At 38.9% G+C, this 14,477-nt stretch overlaps 1 protein-coding gene across 3 annotated transcripts in view; it reads right to left on the bottom strand.

The window, feature by feature from the left end:
- Nucleotides 1–5,187: 5,187 nt before the first annotated feature.
- cln3 (CLN3 lysosomal/endosomal transmembrane protein, battenin) overlaps nt 5,188–14,477 on the bottom strand; it is a 33,373-nt gene continuing 24,083 nt past the window's right edge. The window contains exons 8-16 of one of the 3 annotated variants that reach the window (XM_034189694.1): nt 14,012–14,155; nt 9,514–9,656; nt 8,015–8,070; nt 7,865–7,933; nt 7,646–7,701; nt 7,454–7,547; nt 6,160–6,300; nt 5,582–5,725; nt 5,188–5,454 (exon numbers count right to left, since the gene is read on the bottom strand). In XM_034189694.1, the coding sequence (XP_034045585.1) occupies nt 5,609–5,725; nt 6,160–6,300; nt 7,454–7,547; nt 7,646–7,701; nt 7,865–7,933; nt 8,015–8,070; nt 9,514–9,656; nt 14,012–14,155 (820 nt within the window). In that variant the 3' untranslated portion in view covers nt 5,188–5,454; nt 5,582–5,608. Of the gene's footprint in view, nt 5,726–6,159; nt 6,301–7,453; nt 7,548–7,645; nt 7,702–7,864; nt 7,934–8,014; nt 8,071–9,513; nt 9,657–14,011; nt 14,156–14,477 lie in introns of all 3 variants that reach the window. The other 2 variants (XM_034189695.1, XM_034189693.1) reach the window with 2 other exon arrangements.

Raw genomic sequence — 14,477 nt, 5'->3', positions numbered from 1 at the left:
ATCATCAAAGTTAATTTATTTCAGTAATTCAATTAAAAAAGTGAAACTCATATTATACAGTGGGGCAACTAAGTATTTAATCCACTGTCGAGGTTGCAAGTTTTCCCACCTACAAAGAATGGAGAGGTCTGTAATTTTTATTGTAGGTACACTTCAACTGTGAGAGACAGAATAAAAAAAAAAAGTCAGAAAATCACATTGTATGATTTTTAAATCATTAATTTGCATTTTATTGCATGAAATAAGTTTTCGATCACCTACCAACCAGCAAGAATTCTGGCTCACACAGACCTGTTAATTTTTCTTTAAGATGTCCTTATTCTGCACTCTTTCAGCTGCTGAGTTTGTTTAAATTTTGATGATTATGGCTTACAGCTAATGAATACCCAAAATTTCAGACTTTACGATGTCTTGAATGCACTATTATTCCTAACAAACAGTAGAAACACACACACATAAAGACTCAACTTTATTCAATGCAATGTAAAGTACAGTGGAACATTCTGTCATTTTGGGCTACAGACATCAAATCGGAAGACATAGTAGGTTTTCAGGGAATACATTTGAGCATTTTCTTTTTAATTACAGAACACATGTAAAATGAATTTTGAACATGTTTATACACACAATTAAAAAATTGTTTTATTTAATTTGTTTTAACTGAAGACTCAATATAAGTAAATCATTTGACTTTATCATTATCCTCAGTATTTAATTTAATGTGGTGGTATTTTAGTGTTTTTTAAAAGATAATATTGTACAGTTTTATGTTTTAAATGCGAACTCAATCAAAAAACATCAAACTAAAAAAGTAGGTAATAAAAGGGCCTAGTTGTGCCCACCAAGGATGTAATAAAATCATCGGCATTTTTTTGTCTGTCTGTGTGTTAGCAGGATTACGTCAAAACTAAAATTTAGTTCATGGAAGACTCCATTAAATGTTGGAGGTGATCCAGATTCTGGATCAGGATTTCACTTTATATAGGGTTTGAAGAATTACGTAAAAACTCCTTCACAGATTCTCACCAAATCTGCACCACAGATAGATATTAGGGCATGGAAAACTCCACTGAATTTTGGAGATGATCCGGACCTGGATTGGAGGCCAGAAGAAATCTCTGTTTACTCTTGTAGGAAATTTTATTTGCTGAAGAATTTGAAATTTCTGGTCAAATATTACTTTTTGTCTATAGTATAAAAAAATGTGTATATCCATTTACAGAAGTGCTCAAAAGGCAGTATTTTCAGTCGATGAAAAGGAAATTATTAATGTAGTTAGTACATGTAAAAGTAAAGTCAATGGATCATAATGAGGTACATATGTCCTTAGTAAAGCAAATAATTACTGAAATCACAAAATCATTATCATATATTTTTAATAAATCATTTCAAACTGGAATTGTTCCTAACAGTATGAAAGTGGCAAAAGTGATACCTTTATTTAAATCTGGCAGCAAACATCTTTTTACTAACTACAGGCCTGTGTCTCTATTGTCACAATTTTCAAAGATATTGGAAAAAATTTACAACAGCAGAATGGATAAATTTATAGAACAGCACAACTTGTTTGATGAAAGTCAATATGGTTTTAGAGCGAAAAGGTCCACTGCACTGGCATTGCTTGATTCCATAGAAGAGATCAATAAACATGTGGACCAAAGGGAAATACACCCCCTGGCAAAAATGATGGAATCACTGGCCTCGGAGGATGTTCATTCAGTTGTTTAATTTTGTAGAAAAAAAGCAGATCACAGATATGACACAAAACTAAAGTCATTTCAAATGGCAACTTTCTGGCTTTAAGAAACACTATAAGAAATCAGGAAAAATAATTGTGGCAGTCAGTAACGGTTACTTTTTTAGACCAAGCAGAGGGAAAAAATATGGAATCACTCAATTCTGAGGAAAAAATTATGGAATCACCCTGTAAATTTTCATCCCCAAAACTAACACCTGCATCAAATCAGATCTGCTCGTTAGTCTGCACCTAAAAAGGAGTGATCACACCTTGGAGAGCTGTTGCACCAAGTGGACTGTCATGAATCATGGCTCCAACACGAGAGATGTCAATTGAAACAGAGAGGATTATCAAACTCTTAAAAGAGGGTAAATCATCACGCAATGTTGCAAAAGATGTTGGTTGTTCACAGTCAGCTGTGTCTAAACTCTGGACCAAATACAAACAACATGGGAAGGTTGTTAAAGGCAAACATACTGGTAGACCAAGGAAGACATCAAAGCGTCAAGACAGAAAACAAAGCAATATGTCTCAAAAATCGAAAATGCACAACAAAACAAATGAGGAACGAATGGGAGGAAACTGGAGTCAACGTCTGTGACCGAACTGTAAGAAACCTCCTAAAGGAAATGGGATTTACATACAGAAAAGCTAAACGAAAGCCATCATTAACACCTAAACAGAAAAAAACAAGGTTACAATGGGCTAAGGAAAAGCAATCGTGGACTGTGGATGAAAGTCATATTCAGTGATGAATCTCGAATCTGCATTGGGCAAGGTGATGATGCTGGAACGTTTGTTTGGTGCCGTTCCAATGAGATTTATAAAGATGACTGCCTGAAGAGAACATGTAAATTTCCACAGTTATTGATGATATGGGGCTCCATGTCAGGTAAAGGCACTGGGGAGATGGCTGTCATTACATCATCAATAAATGCACAAGTTTACCTTGATATTTTGGACACTTTTCTTATCCCATCAATTGAAAGGATGTTTGGGGATGATGAAAACATTTTTCAAGATGATAATGCATCTTGCCATAGAGCAAAAACTGTGAAAACATTCCTTGCAAAAAGACACATAGGGTCAATGTCATGGCCTGCAAATAGTCCAGATCCTAATCCAATTGAAAGTCTTTGGTGGAAGTTGAATAAAATGGTCCATGACAAGGCTCCAACCTGCAAAGCTGATCTGGCAATAGCAATCAGAGAAAGTTGGAGCCAGATTGATGAAGAGTACTGTTTGTCACTCATTAAGTCCATGCCTCAGAGACTGCAAGCTGTTATAAAAGCCAGAGGTGGTGCAACAAAATACTAGTGATGTGTTGGAGCCTTCTTTTGTTTTTCATGATTCCATAATTTTTTCCTCAGAATTGAGTGATTCCATATTTTTTTCCCCTCTGCTTGGTTTAAAAAAGTAACTGTTACTGACTGCCACAAATTTTTTTCCTGATTTCTTATAGTGTTTCTTAAAGCCAGAAAGTTGCCATTTGACATGACTTTAGTTTTGTGTCATGTCTGTGATCTGCTTTTTTTCTACAAAATTAAACAACTGAATGAACATCCTCCGAGGCCGGTGATTCCATAATTTTTGCCAGTGGTTGTAGTAGCAGGTTTATTTATTGACCTAAGAAAGGCTTTTTGACACAATTGATCACAATGTATTTTTTCAAAAATTGGAACTGTATTGGATCAGAGGGGCTGCTCTGAGTTGGATTAAAAGTTACTTACAAAACTGGAAACAGTTTGTTAAACTCGGGGACTGCATCATTTGTGGGCTTCCACAGGGTTCTGTGTTGGGCCCAAAATTATTTATTTTATACATCAATGATTTATGTAAAGTTTCAGATTTGCTTAAAGCAGTTGTCTTTGCAGATGAGACAAATCTGTTTTGCTCAGGAGAAAATCTGCAACAATTATTATCCGATTTAGGAAAAGAGATGGTTTGATATTAACAAATTATCATTAAATTTGTCTAAAACTAAATGAATGTTATTTGGAAATTATATAAAGACATACAAATTCAGTTAAATATACAAGGGGTAAACATAGAACAAGTTTTTAGGCGTCATTATTGATGAAAGAATTAACTGGAAAGCTCATATTGGACATGTTCAAAACAAGGTATCACAGAGTATTGTAGTATTAAATAAAGCAAAGCATGTTCTTGATTGCAGAGCACTATATACTTTGTATTGTTCAATGATTTCACCCTACCGGACTTACTGTGCTGAAGTTTGGGGCAACAATTATAAAATTACATTGCAACCACCATTCTTCAAAAAAAGAGCATTAAGAACAATTCATAATGCAGGTTATCGAGACCACATCAACTCACTGTTCATTAAATCTCAAATATTAAAACTTCACGATATGACTTTGTTCTCAGACTGTTCAATTAACGTACAAAGTGAAAAATAAACAAGTGCCCTTTAGAATTCAAGAATTTTTTACTGAGAGAGAGGGAAAATATAATTTACAGGGCTCGCTCGGACGACCAGGAAAGGTTTCTGTGTCTCCATGTGTGGCCCTAGACTATGGAATAACCTGATGGATGAACTCAAATGATGTCTAAATATCAATCAGTTTAAAAATCAATATAAAGACATGATGTTTTCAAGATATGTATCTTCTCAAGAAGGTTGAGTTTTGTGTGTTGCCATATTGTAAACATAAATTTGTTCGGTATCATTCGGATTGTGTCCTTTAAGCTGAAGAGATTGAAGTGGTTGAAAATGGGAGTGGGACTGGTTGGTTTTTTTTTTACTTCCCCCCACTTTTTTGTTGTTGTTTTGGACTGTGTGTGCTGAATAAATTTATTCATTCATTCATTCAGAAGTGCTCTAAAGGCAGTATCTGTCCATGATAAAAGACATTATGCATTAATAGATTTCCAAACAGAGAAATTAAATTAACCAGTTTTTAATCAATTTGTCCAGCAGATGTCAGTATTAAACACTGTGTTATGAAGCTTCATATCCTGAAGCCATTTTGGACACAGGTCAAGTCCAGCATGCACTGATGCATGCCATACAATACCACCTACGGCACTCCACATAACTGCCTTGGCTACCGGATAGCAACCACTCAGGCAGACTACTGGTCCATCCCACTTCTCAAACGTAACCATCTATCTGCTGCAGCCAGGTGAAATGTGGACATCCCCTTGGCCTTCTCCAGCTGTTGGGGACCTCAACACTGAGGCACCTGCATGCTGGATCATGCACACCACATGGCCAGAATGTCATAGCTGATGTTACTTCATGATGCAAGTGATATTCCTCATCTGACGCAAAGTCATTCTTGTGCTACAAAAAGTCATTCTCATGCTACAAAAAGATCTTTGGAAAGAGAGCATCCAGGTCTCATAACCACACAGTAATGAGCTGAATATTACCTTAGATGAACAAAAGTACTGTATATTATAATTAAAACAACTGACATTAAATGTAAAATGTTATTTGGTTTTATTTAATTGGTTTCAAAATGTACAGGAAAACAGACAAGCTTTTTCAAAACCTGAATCCTCACAACCCTTGGCAATCAAAATTGGTCAGTCATAAAATACAATTATCCCCCAAATAAATTAAAAGAAATCATAAACAACAGACAACCACATGATTAAAGACAGGATTAAAGACATTATCAATAAAACAGTGTAACAACCCAACTCCAACACAAACTAAAAAGCAATGGTCAGTAAAACTTTACACATCTGTATGTAGTTTATGTGTAACATAAAAGAAAACAGGATGTTTTGGGCATTTTCCCCCACTTTTATGTTCTGTGCTTTGGTAGTACGCTCTGACATTGTTTCTGCAGATATCTGAAACTCACGCTGTCATCCTCCTCCTCCAGTGTGCAGGTGGGTTCACTCAGAGCAGAAGTGTGTGTGCACAGGAAACGCAGCGAGTCCAGCCAGCGCAATGCCAAAACTATCTCCCACACTGGCAACCGCCATGGCAAACTCCCTGTATCTGTCTGCAGTCTGAAATGACAAGAGACGCCCCGATGAAGCCAGACGGAAAGAACAGTGCGCACGCACACACACATTTTCCTTTTTAACCTCAAAGCACAACACAGCAAAAGATTTGAAAGCTTCTGAAAATAATTGTGCAAAAGCTCTGCATCATTGAACGATCAGGGGTAATCGTGCTTAAAACATGTAAACACTATTGCACATGTACAAAATATGTATGTGCCATTTTTACAACATATCCACTAGCTAACTACTATATGACTCAACTTAACTCCCTATTATTAAATAATAATAGGTATTAAAGATAAAGAATACAGCCCGACACTATCAAAAACAATGGAGGCCCTCGCTTGAGGCAGGTAATGGTCTTCCAACTTTCCTCAGGTTTTAAAGTGAACACATGGATCCCTTGAATAACAAACTCGACAGAAACATGGTCTGACCTCCATGCTGATGAAGTAGAATGTGTTGACATATGCAGCTCCACCCAGCAGACCCTCATAGAGGATAACAACAAACACCACCCAGGCGCTGGGCAGGAACAGGTATCTCACTGCAAACAGGAGAAACACTGCATTCACCACCTTTGGAGGCCGGAGAGGACAGAGAGGTGGGGAAATAATGAGAATGATCAACAGATGCCAGCTATAAAAGAGTCATCAGTAAGAAGTAGTGGTAAATCTTTTTAGGCCCTTCGCCCCATTGGTGCCAGATTCCAGAGCATGAAGTGGATGAGAGGGTGGGATGACAGTCTGATGCAGGTTACTGATTGTTAATGTAATAGAGAATAAATAAGAATTTGGAACTCAACATGGTACCGAACTAGTTTTAGTTGCTTGAACTAAATGATGAATTTGCCACATGTGGAATTTGACAGCAAGTCAACTACAATCACTAGCAATCAACATTCCTAAAACCCTTTCACACCAGGCCAACGTAGAGTTGCGTAATGCGGTGTACCAACTACGACAAGTTATGCAGCCCTACGCTGAGCTTATGCAGCCCTACGCTGAGCTTATGCAGCCCTACATGACAATACTCTGAGGGATGCAAAGGGGTCCGCGAAAGGGACGCAAAAAATTAAACATGTTAAAATTTTTTGCAGACATTCAGAGTAGAGCACTGCGTCCAGTGCTCTAAGCAAGTCTATGAAACACTCTGCTACTCTATGCAACTCTACGTAACACCGCGCTACTCTACACAAAGCCTCCGCAATTGTACGCTACCCTATGCCAGTCCTGTGAAAAATACTTTAGTTTTTTTTAATCAGTACATACCTGCATTGCTAGATTTTATTCATCCCGCTGGACTCTGCTGAACTTTACTGGCAGTGAAGCTTCAAAACCACAGAAGAAGAGCTGGGCCAAAATCCCCCCCCCCCCACCACATGTGCGTGCAGTTACGCAGCCATTCCTGCATAACAAGGCAACTCGATGCAGGCCAGGTGTGAAATGGGTTTAAGATTTAGATTAGTGGATGCTGGATTGATGATGGATTAGGAGCAGGTGTGGTGGACAGTGAGAGGCAGAAATGCACTTAATCAGAACAGGAAACAGCTAAATTCTGATGTCCAATGAAAATCTTATTCAATATAATAAAAACAAATACAAAACATTATTCAGTCAATGTAATATTTCTCTGGGGTCAGCTTTGTTTGAACAATGTTAATCACCAATGCTTGGAGACAACCTGTCTGTAAAGTTCAAAAAGCAAGAACCCACTGTGATAATTTCTCACCTGCAGCAAAGAAAGTGCCCACAGTTTCCTGATTTTCACACAGCACAGTGAAGACCGAGACACCAACACACCAACCTGGTACAGAGTCTGGTACCTGAGCAAAAAGACATTTTAAGCATCTGTGTCCTTAAACCACCTTATTTAGTGTAGGGGGAAATTCTTCTGAATAACTTTCCAGGGAGATGAACTGACCAGCGATATTGTGCCGCGTGGGTCAGGTAAAAATCTGGGAAGTACAGGAGCTCCATCTGGAAAAGGAGAATCCTGCATTTACTTTATTATTAACTTATTCTGCAAATTTATGAACAGGATACAAATACATGAACAATAACAAACAGACCAGAAATTCTAGTTTGTTTTGACAGCACACACACAGATGAAAGTACAGCCAGAGGGCACCAGAAAACTTACCAGGCCCTGATTTATGAAATACTCCGCGAAGTAAACCAATCCGAGGGGAAGCACAAACTTCAGTAAACCCTGTTCACAGGAATCAGGTAGAATGTCAATGTGCAATGACAAACACATTTCAGGCTGATGTACAGTCAAAAGTACACTTACTTTGATGACGTGCAGTTTCTCTGTGCAGCTGAGAGGACTTGACCTTGTGCCCTCTGTTACATTTATGAGGAAGAGAACAGGGAGTGTGTAATTACTCAGTAGCAAACAGCAGTGCTTTCAAAAAGCACAATTTTAAATAAATAAATAAGTGTGACCAGTCACAAGTGGTTAGAACCCGACACCACTTCAGTTCATGCAGCATCATAAACCAACTAGTCTCTAAAAGGACCTTGTGGACAGAATGGCTCATGAAAAAAATTTTTTTAATTTACCCATTATGGTTGTTGAATTTGGAGCACTTTCCCTGTGATTATATCAAAATCTGATTTAAATGGAATTTTGCTCTGAATATTCAAAGACCCCCAATAATTTGGTGACCTATGACCTGTCCTATTGCAAAATCATCTGGTCAAATCTTGCACTTGAGAAACATCACTCTGTATTTTCACAGGTTTTTTTTTTGTCATGAATTATTAAGCAGATTTCCACTTATGGTAGGATGAACTGCTGTGGCCTCACTCCCAGCCACAAACAGATCCTGAGACTTTAGTTTTGTTTTACGTGAACTCAGCCAGAGGCTCAGAGGACACTCTCAGAATTTTCTGGGGGAGGTGCACATTTACTGGCCTCATGGGCAAACTGTAAAATTTAGTTAAAAATCTCAAACCATGTTCAAAATATAGCACATTCATCCTTTTGATGAATGCAATTTTGTCCAATTTTGAACTTCTTGGTTCTGCTATCTGAGAGGCTTTTACTGATTTATTAAAAAAAAAAGACTGCTGTTTATTTTGACATTTTAAATTTGCAATGTCAGAAGAAAACATGAATAAAATCCTAGTTCCCACATTTTGGCATTATTAATTTTAAAAAGACCAATTCAAGACATTTTAACATCACTTGAGGTCTTATTTTTGGATTACCAAATTTAATACATTTTAAGACTTTTCTGGATTTGCAGGAACCCTGTCTTCGCATTATAAACATAGTCTGTATATGACTTTGCGACTGGTGAACACAAAAACCAGAAGCAGACAAACATCTGGCATGGCTCCACCCACTGTATTATCACATAGAAAGTAGTGCACACGAAGCTGGAGTAATTTAAATTTTGAAGTGGAAATAGAACCTGGAAGTGCACCTTCTGTTTATCTGTTATGATATTACCAAATCTCTTCCTGTCCAATCAAATGGAAAAACTGACATTCTGCATTACTGCAATGCACTGACACAACAGTTCAACAACAACAGCGAATAAAATGGTGCTGAATAACTCTGTCCAAAGAACTTTTTTTTATGTACATTCTTAATTATTCCAAATGATTACGCTTTTTAAAGAATATGCATAATGTGAATTGTGTTATGTTAATGTTTCTGCAGGCAGTGCTATAAAAAAACTGTCAGCAGAGCAATAATATTGCTTTAAGCAACTTTACACACGTACTATGGCAGCAGTGCTCATACCCAACAACTGTGTGCATGAATAAGTGACAGCGTACCTCTTGTTGATTCCTCCTGCTGTTCTTTATCATCAGACTCATCCATCAGGTGCTGCCTCTCTTCCGGCCATACAGCCAGACATTCTGTCTCACTCCTCTTCCACTGAGGTAGTGAAGGCGGTGAAACCAGCAGGAAGAAATAGCTGGTGGTGGTTGGTAAGAAACCCAAGGAGTAAATGTGTTTGATTAATATGAGACAGGAGAAAAAAAGAGAGATAAAGAAAAAGAAATACACAGTTAACATAACAGCTGATTTTTTTTTTCCATTAAATTTTTGGACCATAATCATAAGTGCTTTTGTGCAAACATGCAGCAAAATCTTATTCTTTTTTAAGTCTGGAGTGTAAATTTTATTTTAGTTTTTCCAATATATCAGGCTTATGAAACACAGTGTGGACTAAACTATACAAGGCTGAAAATAGCAGCAGAAATAGAAGTTTGACTGTAGCATAGAGATAAATTTGTTGCTAAAGCGGCTGTTTTATTGAAGGACATGTTGCACAGAATTCATAACTCAGATTTTGGCAACTAGAAGTCATGTGATGATATATTTGTATTAATTTGTACACTTCTGTGAACAGTCTGTAAGCATACAAGAATCGAAACAAACAGCTACAGAGACTGCCGAAAACAAAGTACTTGTTAGTACTTATTTTTGCAAGTGTTTCCGACAGTGTTTGTGTCACTCTGAGCAAATGTCCCAGCGCACTGTTGAATGGAATGTAGTCGACAAACTGCTGCTAACGTTAATGGCCCAGTCACATGGCACTTAACGAAGGGCAACGAAACCCTGAAGAAACAAGAAATCTGGACTTTCGTTGACTTTCGTTGGCATCGTTTAACCTTCGCGCAGCTTCGTTCCTGCAGCTGGCGCTTCGTCAGGATTTTTAAACTGTTGAAAAATTTGAATGAAGGACAACGAAAACCTCAATTCGTCCGTGTTTCATTTTACTGTCGTTCTTGATGTTTGCTAATCGTTTGTTTAGTTTTTGTAACATTATTGTTTAATCTGACTTTGTTCGACCAGCTAAATGTTTTCACACCGTGCAGAAGCCGGTTTGTGAGCGCTGAGGCTGCTGCTGCTTTCATGTACCATTGGAAATTACAGGCCAAACTCAGCCTGCTTGCTTGGATTTTTTTACTTGGGAGGGGAGCCGGGTTCAATGGGCTCAGACACCTTATATAGGGAAGAATTAAATGTTTTGTGGATACAATTAATTATTGTGCCACAAGCAACTGCTGAATTTGAAACAATAAAAAAGTTGTTTATTTTCCGACAGTACTGGAATGCAGCAGTAGCGAGAGCAGCAGCTCCTGCGTGCGCTTATTATTTTTATTAAATATAACAATATTACTGTAGGAATGACAATCCAGCCCTTCTGTACATGTGGCAACAGGTAGATAATTAAAATGATTATATAAAGAGCTGTTCTGGAAGGCAGAATTCACGTTGTGGATCAGCTGCAGCTGGTGGAATAACCGCACGTGAGTCAATGCGCGTTCACACGGACTGATCAATTTACTGCTCTGATATATTCAATCATCTTTACACATATTTATTCCCTGTTTTGACAGTTTTGTTTTATATATATATATATATATATATATATATATATATATATATATATATACACACACACACTCAACAAAAATATAAACGCAACACTTTTGGTTTTGCTCCCATTTTGTATGAGATGAACTCAAAGATCTAAAACTTTTTCCACATACACAATATCACCATTTCCCTCAAACATTGTTCACAAACCAGTCTAAATCTGTGATAGTGAGCATTTCTCCTTTGCTGAGATAATCCATGGCCACTCTGAAAGGTGCAGTTTTATCACACAGCACAATGCCACAGATGTCGCAAGATTTGAGGGAGCGTGCAATTGGCATGCTGACAGCAGGAATGTCAACCAGAGCTGTTGCTCGTGTATTGAATGTTCATTTCTCTACCATAAGCTGTCTCCAAAGGCGTTTCAGAGAATTTGGCAGTACATCCAACCAGCCTCACAACAGCAGACCACGTGTAACCACACCAGCCCAGGACCTCCACATCCAGCATGTTCACCTCCAAGATTGTCTGAGACCAGCCACTCGGACAGCTGCTCAAACAATCGGTTTGCATAACCAAAGAATTTCTGCACAAACTGTCAGAAACCGTCTCAGGGAAGCTCATCTGCATGCTCGTCGTCCTCATCGGGGTCTCGACCTGACTCCAGTCCGTCGTCGTAACCGACTTGAGTGGGCAAATGCTCACATTCGCTGGCGTTTGGCACGTTGGAGAGGTGTTCTCTTCACGGATGAATCCTGGTTCACACTGTTCAGGGCAGATGGCAGACAGCGTGTGTGGCGTCATGTGGGTGAGCAGTTTTCTGATGTCAATGTTGTGGATCGAGTGGCCCATGGTGGCGGTGGGGTTATGGTATGGGCAGGCGTCTGTTATGGACGAAGAACACAGGTGCATTTTATTGATGGCATTTTGAATGCACAGAGATACCGTGACGAGATCCTGAGGCCCACTGTTGTGCCATACATCCAAGAACATCACCTCATGTTGCAGCAGGATAATGCACGGCCCCATGTTGCAAGGATCTGTACACAATTCTTGGAAGCTGAAAATGTCCCAGTTCTTGCATGGCCGGCATACTCACCGGACATGTCACCCATTGAGCATGTTTGGGATGCTCTGGACCGGCGTATACGACAGCGTGTACCAGTTCCTGCCAATATCCAGCAACTTCGCACAGCCATTGAAGAGGAGTGGACCAACATTCCACAGGCCACAATTGACAACCTGATCAACTCTATGCGAAGATGTGTTGCACTGCATGAGGCAAATGGTGGTCACACCAGATACAGACTGGTATCCCCCCCAATAAAACAAAACTGCACCTTTCAGAGTAGCCTTTTATTGTGGACAGTCTAAGGCACACCTGTGCACTAATCATGGTGTCTAATCAGCATCTTGATATGGCACACTTGTGAGGTGGGATGGATTATCTCAGCAAAGGAGAAGTGCTCACTATCACAGATTTAGACTGGTTTGTCAACAATATTTGAGGGAAATGGTGATATTGTGTATGTGGAAAAAGTTTTAGATCTTTGAGTTCATCTCATACAAAATGGGAGCAAAACTAAAAGTGTTGCGTTTATATTTTTGTTGAGTATGTGTGTGTATATAAGCTTAGTAATGTAATACAATGACACAGCAGTGACCACTGCACACCAGTTTTTTGTTGTTTTTTTTAATTAGAGCAAGACGGGGTGCGCAGCGTGTCAAGGATTCTGATGATGGAGATGATCCCTCTTTTGTTCCGGACGAGGAACCACAGCAGGTGGACCCACTGACGTGCGCAGAGATCTCCACAGCTTCTGTTTGCAGTTTCTCCAGAACTCAGGCGCTATGAGCTCCTTCCCAGCGCTGAGTACTGGAACTCAGAGATGCAGACACACACTGCTCCAGCTGTGGCTCCAGGTGCATTTCATTTAAAGCCTCGAGATCGTTAGCTTTGGTTTTGTTAATTTCCTCTTTCGTCCCTTTTGTGCTCTTGCTTCACAGGCTATTCCGTGATAAAGCTCTTTCATCCACCTTTTCTCAACGAATTGTGACTCTTTTTTTTACTTTTTCCCTTCGTTCAGGAATCGTCGTGTGCCGTGTGACTGGGCCATAAGAACAGAGCCGCATATTAATTGCAAAGTTTGCATAGGTGTGATGTTGTGTCACGATGACTTGTTTTTAAAGTGATAACAGTGTTCATTTCAATGCAGTCAGTAACGGCAGCAACCACTCTTCACTGTGAGAAGACATGCTACGTGTGCACATTGAGCCTGTTAAAAACAGAGTATCTCTGAGAGACACAGCTTTGTGCACGCTCATAAGTGTTGTTGTCACAGAATCAGCACCCATCTGGATCACAAATCAGACAGACTCTCAAAATTAAGAGTTGAGAGCAAAGTGTCTGTCTCCTCTCTGTACGTTGTACTGAACTATGCGGTGTGTGCAATGCTCGTGCACATCCGCGAGCTGGTAGACAGTCTACAGCTCCTGAAAATAAGATATTCCTGACTTTTTCCCCAAGCATCTATTCGCAGGTCCAATGTGAATGCTGAGCTATCACTTTTATATGGTCAGTAGTTTCATGATCTGATGTACAAATGTTCATTTCACTCTGTTTGTTATTATTGTCAGTTTCTGCGTTTGCTCAGACTGACCTCACCCGCCAAGAAATACAGAGTAAAATGTTTTCTGAAACACACTTGCTGACTTGCCAAGCCAGAGGTTTAATTAGCAATAAAGTATGTCAGCAACCACTAATCGAGACCACATGTGCACAGTTAGACTTACACTCATGAATACTTTGACGTGTTGTTGAATGGCACGTTAAATAACACGTAACATGTCCTTGAAATGACACTAAATAGCAATTAGTGGCAATGTAGTGTTAAAAACAAATTACGGTGTGCGGATACCTTATCTTTATCATGCCGCACCTACCTAATCAACATCAGAAAAGGGATAACCAGCATTATGAGGAGTGTCTCCCGGGGTGACAGACCCGCCTGTGTGAAGGACGAGTAAAGAAACGCTCCAGCAACACCAGCGCCACCAGTGCCTGAACCCCATCCTTCCAGAACATTCCTGTGGAGGGCAGGGAACCAAAAACAGCACATTACAAAGACACATTAACCTGACCAACACACAGACAAACATGTGGACAGTCAAATACCTGACGAGATATGAATCAATCAATGGAAAACAATATTTTGAAACCAAGTATGACAGAATATTTAATTATATTTGAATTAAATGTATTTAGATTTAAAATAAATTCAGATAAAATTAAGTGAATTTAATTTTAATTAATGTAATTTAATTTTAGGGTAGCGCAGTCCACCTTAGAATTGGAATATAATATATAAGATATACCTTACTGAATTTTCATGAGATTGATTCCCACCTG

Source organism: Thalassophryne amazonica, chromosome 16 (genome assembly GCF_902500255.1).
Source record: "Thalassophryne amazonica chromosome 16, fThaAma1.1, whole genome shotgun sequence".
NCBI classification, from domain to species: Eukaryota; Metazoa; Chordata; class Actinopteri; order Batrachoidiformes; family Batrachoididae; genus Thalassophryne; species Thalassophryne amazonica.
This window is presented reverse-complemented; position numbering and strand designations above follow the sequence as displayed.